This window comes from Phalangium opilio, unplaced genomic scaffold (genome assembly GCF_054372755.1).
Source record: "Phalangium opilio isolate 3A_F unplaced genomic scaffold, DU_Popi_V2 ptg000209l_1, whole genome shotgun sequence".
Taxonomy (NCBI): domain Eukaryota; kingdom Metazoa; phylum Arthropoda; class Arachnida; order Opiliones; family Phalangiidae; genus Phalangium; species Phalangium opilio.
The window spans coordinates 15853445-15859121 of NW_028324217.1; the positions used below are offsets into that span (position 1 = coordinate 15853445).

The 5677-nt window shown below is 38.5% G+C and overlaps 1 protein-coding gene across 1 annotated transcript; it reads right to left on the reverse strand.

Moving 5' to 3' along the window:
* Positions 1-3684: 3684 nt before the first annotated feature.
* LOC149620836 (uncharacterized) lies at positions 3685-5427 on the reverse strand. The gene is made up of 2 exons (XM_089855509.1): positions 4019-5427; positions 3685-3975 (listed from the first exon to the last, which is right to left on the reverse strand). Exon 1 carries the CDS (start codon positions 5113-5115, stop codon positions 4066-4068), a length of 1050 nt encoding a protein of 349 aa, XP_089711635.1. The 5' UTR covers positions 5116-5427; the 3' UTR covers positions 3685-3975; positions 4019-4065.
* Between the last annotated feature and the right edge of the window lie 250 nt (positions 5428-5677).

Consider the following 5677-nt stretch of genomic DNA (forward strand, 5'->3'; position numbering starts at 1 on the left):
GTTTCAATATTAGTCATATATTAACTTACTTGGAAATTATTAGGTTCAGTATATATATTAATAAGTTCAGAAATGCTAACTGATTTCCAGATGACTCTGTAATTAATTGATGAAATGAAGTTACAATATGACATTAACATAATATAATATAATATAATAAAAGTTCACAGGGATAGATTTAACTTTAGAAGTAATAATGGAGAATGGTTAGTATTTACTTTAGTCCGACTCATAGCCTAGCATACAGCCCCTCCCTCCAACACGTAACGAAAGTTTTAAATTATCTTATTGGCTGACTTAAACTACGTTTTGATGGCGTTGCTGACGGGGACGGCGAAAAATACGTAATTCCTTTTTACCTCTGTCGCTATGAGCCGCCTCTTCTTTCATACCCCTCCGTTCCGTGGAAGGGCGTCCGGGACTTTGACGCGCGCCCATATTACTCTGTTCTCCATTCCTACTTCTATAATTAAATCTATCCCTGGTGTTCATAACTAGGCTGATATTCAATTCAGGGAAATAGTTAATAATAACGTAGTTTAATCAATGCTTTCTGGGTCTATTTTAAAATTTCTTATAGTTAAGTGTTCCTCGATTTTTTTTATAAATCACTATTCAACGGTTTCACCAGTCGTTTCGATTACAATTCGAGTTTTTCACTTTTGGCAGATCGATTTTGTCAAACGAGCGAGCGAGGTTTATCATCGAGGCGATTCTTTCTCGCTCGCCCCAAAGAATACAGTTCTAAATATGATATTTAATTACTTCATGTTGACGGATCTTCATAAATAATCTTCCATTATTTTGTACTGTTTCCTGTTTATCAGAAACGATAGCTGTTTAGAAATGAAAGTAAAATTGTCATCAACAAAAGCAATGTTAATTCCGAGACACTGATAAAGGGATCTCGCTTCAACAACTCGAACGAATGTTTACAAACCCACTTTAGGTATCGTGTAGTTGCAAGAATTCATTTACTAACATGAATGTCTTTCCGGCTTACCATACATCGCCTCTTACTCGGCAGTAGGAGGAGCCTATTTCATAAAAAGATGTGGCGAACGGGAAGTAGCGAATAGCGATCAGCTGTTATATTTAAAGCAGACGACGCGTTTTAACAGTAGGCATAGGCTTAGCAACGAAACTCGCGTGTTATAGGTTTATCGTGGTTTTAGGTGTTATATCTTGGTATTTTGCTTATTAATTTTGATGTTATCAAAGATTTAGAGAATGGCAGGATTACATTTTGTTGCCATTTTAAAATACTATCATGTTATGAGTTAAATGTTAACAACTAAATTACGTGAATAAAACGACAACCCGATACAGGTAGATTAACCAGTATCCCAAAGAACTGTCTGCTTAATAATAAACGGTAAGACAGGCCCGAAAGAAGAATTTCCGGTATGGTTGCTATTGGATATAAAATTTACGTCACACGAGTGGCGCGAAAATTTCGCTCCTCCTATCGCTTTTTGAGAGTGGACTACAGGGGAATGCTTAACATAGACATTCATGTTAGTAAATGAATTCATGGTAGTTTATTTCAGTTTCATTGGTGTACCTGTAATAATTGATGTCTTTCCAAAATCAACAGTAAATTAAGACTTGGAATTCCAAATTCGATACCTGTATTTAAAATATCGGTCATTTCCAAGAAATTCCATTTCATTCAGCGCCATTTCTAAAGTTGCTATTAGATTTGCAATTTTTCACAAGTAACAGACTAAAACGAGAATAGTTAAGCGCGCTTGCTTTTAAACTAGAAGATCCACTACTGTTAATGTTAATAATATTATACCGTAAAAAAACGGCCTTAAATATTGAAAAAAAAATAAATAATCTCTTATTACAAAATAATTAGCATTAATTTAGTGTTAAAAACGAGGACTACAGCACCATCCGCCATTGGTTTAGTGGCGTCTACTTAACCGAACCACTTAACCCTACAGGATTGGTTAAATTCTCACAGGCTGAGAGAGGTAAGGCGTAAGAGGTTCTATTTAACAGACGCCACTAAAGCAATGACGGCACAGTATATTCCTCGTTTTTAAGACTAATTAAATGCTTATTAATTTGTAATAAGAGATCATTTATATTTTTTATATTTTTCCTTTTGTATTTAGAAAAAGGCCGTTCTTTTTATCTAGTTTATTAGCGAGAAGGTATAAGATGCCTAAGTAATCGCGCGCCATAGTCCCAGTCCCCCTTTCAAAATACAAGTGGGGACGTAATGGAGGCCGGGCTATTTCGCCTCTTCTCAGTCGGAAAATACGTAATTTTCGTCCTTGTAAAGACGTGAGTTTTCAAAAACCAATGAGTTGCTGGTTGTAGTTTAGAGGCGGGGATTAACTCCGGACCTACGTTTGAAAGCTGGAAATGTGGCGAATTTATATCTTCTCCCTAGTAAACTAGATATCGCTTCTTGGTATAATGTTATTGTTACCTGAACTTTTCCTTCAAGAGGCTAGAAATGTTTCATTAAAGATGTTAAGAATGGACAAATGTTAGCTTGCTGAGTTAATTAAAAGCGTAGTTTGCTATAAGTTTCTTGCGCAATCCATGCTCTTCATTTGACAATTGTCGTGTAATTGTAAGCGAATATTCGGATGGTTACAGGGACTTTTCGAAAAAGTGAACCAGAGATGCAAGTATTCTAGGAGAGCGGTCGCTCTCTTAGATAAGACTTGATACTGCCTCTAATGCTAAAGGAGGGTTCTTTGATGGGCCGTAACGTTTTTCGTATTGTGTTTGCTGCTTTGAAATTTTGCCAATGAACTAAAATTTGGGTCCTAATTTTGTTGTTAAAATTTCAAAGAGATCCAACTAATAGTTAATTCTATAAAGAAAAAAGTTGTTATGGGTGTTTTAGAATCCATAAAATGAATCCGACGTTTGGTGAAAAATACTATATTCTTCCATAGAGATAACATGGGATTTTTTTGAAAAATGACCTTAATTGGGATTGTGTATAAAGAAAACGATTCATTCGTTACGTTTTGGAACCATCTTAAATGAAAGATAACAGTCCATAGATGTGCCTTCCCTTAGTTTCATTAAGATAAACTAAGTTTAAGTATTGATTTTTATCATTATTAACACATACTTTGACTTACGTTGTTTTGGGTATTGGAATTACGGCGTTTTACCACTGTTAGAGACACGCATTTTAGCCCCAATTTTTTATATTGGACTTACGGCGTTTTTGTCGTGATTCACGCCGTTAGAGGAATATTAAAGGGAGGGTGAAGTGGAAAATCAAGTGATTTTTTATTGAGTCTTCTGCAAATTATAAGACCAGTCTGCATAGTGTAACACTCAGGAAATACTTCCGAGTGATTTTAAAATTCAAATTAGGTTCAGATTTTAAGGATAATTTTAAACAAAGACTGCCGACCAATCGCGTAACGCCCTGCCTTTTCGATAACAAAATTCTCGTGGCACGTTTCGTGTTGAATGAAATTTATCACGAGATTTGATAAAATTAGGCGCGCGACTTAACAATCGTGGCGCGACACATGGAGCGTGCCACGAGAATTTTGTTAACAAAAAGGCAGGGCGTTACGCGATTGGTCGGCAGTCCTTGTTTAAAATTATCCTTAAAATCTGAACCTAATTTGAATTTTAAAATCACTCGGAAGTATTTCCTGAGTGTTACACTATGCAGACTGGTCTTATAATTTGCAGAAGACTCAATAAAAAATCACTTGATTTTCCACTTCACCCTCCTTTAAGCAAGATAAACATGGCGTTTGAGCTCTTGTAGGTGCTTTGCCCGGGTGCTTGTAGGTGCTTTGCCCGGATGCTTGTAGGTGCTTTGCCCGGGTGCTTGTAGGTGCTTGTAGGTGCTTGTAGGTGCTTGTGGGTACTTGTGGGTGCTTGTGGGTACTTGTGGGTATTTGTAGGTGCTTGTGGGTACTTGTGGGTGCTTGTGGGTACTTGTAGGTGCTTGAAGGTACTTGTGGGTGCTTGTAGGTACTTGTGGGTACTTGCCCCGGGTATTTGTGGGTGTTTGTAGGTACTTGTGGGTACTTGCCCCGGGTATTTGTGGGTGTTTGTAGGTACTTATGGGTACTTGTAGGTGCTTGTAGGTACTTGTGGGTGCTTGTAGGTACTTGTGGGTACTTGTAGGTACTTGTGGGTGCTTGTAGGTGATTGTGGGTGCTTGTAGGTACTTGTGGGTGCTTGTAGATACTTGTGGGTACTAGTTGGTGCTTGTAGGTACTTGTGGGTACTTGCCCCGGGTACTTGTGGGTAATTGTAGGTACTTATGGGTACTTGTAGGTGCTTGTAGGTACTTGTGGGTGCTTGTAGGTACTTGTGGGTGCTTGTAGGTACTTGTGGGTGCTTGTAGGTACTTGTTGGTGCTTGTAGGTACTTGTTGGTGCTTGTAGGTACTTGTGGGTGCTTGTAGGTACTTGTGGGTGCTTGTAGGTGCTTGTAGGTACTTGTGGGTGCTTGTAGGTAATTGTGGGTACTTGTAGGTACTTGTGGGTGCTTGTAGGTACTTGTGGATGCATGTAGGTACTTGTGGGTGCTTGTAGGTACTTGTGGGTACTTGTGGGTGCTTGTAGGTACTAGTGGGTGCTTGTAGGTACTTGTGGGTGCTTCACCCGGGTACTTTTGGGTGTTTGTAGGTACTTGTGGGTGCTTGTAGGTACTTGTGGGTGCTTGTAGGTACTTGTGGGCGCTTGTAGGTGCTTGTGGGTGTTTGAAGGTACTTGTGGGTGCTTGTAGGTACTTGTGGGTGCTTGTAGGTACTTGTAGGTACTTGTGGGTGCTTGTGGATACTAATGGGTGTTTGTAGGTACTTGTGGGTGCTTGACCCGGGTACTTTTGGGTGTTTGTAGGTACTTGTGGGTGCTTGTAGGTACTTGTGGGTGCTTGTAGGTACTTGTGGGCGCTTGTAGGTGCTTGTGGGTGTTTGAAGGTACTTGTGGGAGCTTGTAGGTACTTGTGGGTGCTTGTAGGTACTTGTAGGTACTTGTAGGTACTTGTGGGTGCTTGTGGATACTTTTGGGTACTTGTAGGTCTGATTGAGCTAAAGTTATGGTCCCCTTTATATATGTTTCTGCTTAGTGCAGATTTTGAATATGTAAAACAGTTTCTTAACATTCTTAATTGAAATGAAGACTGAAGGAACAGATATTAATCAAAAATGTCTTGATTAGAATCAAGACCTAAAAAGTATCGATAAGACTGAGGTTATCACTTGTCTGAAGGATCAGATATTAATTTTTCTTTTTAATTGAAACTTAAATGCATGGTTAAGAAAAAAACAACGTTCCATTACCGTTTTCCGTTGAAATAAATTATTTTACTGTTAATCACTTTCAAAAATTTACTTATCTCGGCTTTTCGACCACAATTCCATTCCCCGAAAACATTTTATCATTACATTAATTACTTTTGGGAGATAACGTGTCAAAATAACTTACAAAACAATACAAAACTGTAATGGCGGTCTGTTTAGCCATGACAACAACCTTTGTAAAGCTTTTTTCGACGACAGTCTCGGAGATACGAAATAAAACGAGAGAGCGACGCAAATCAGTCTTACAACTTAAATAACAAATATTGTACCGGGTGGCTTGCCTACCTTTTCACTATTGGGGGGTGGCGTGTTAGGAGTAATTATTAAAAGAACATAAGGCTTAGTCTAGGTGGAGTGGGATAA

What these genes read in the sequence shown, in the direction of transcription:
- LOC149620836 (XM_089855509.1), bottom strand. Translation starts at nt 5,115, where the DNA reads ATGTTAAGAAACTGTTTTACATATTCAAAATCTGCACTAAGCAGAAAC.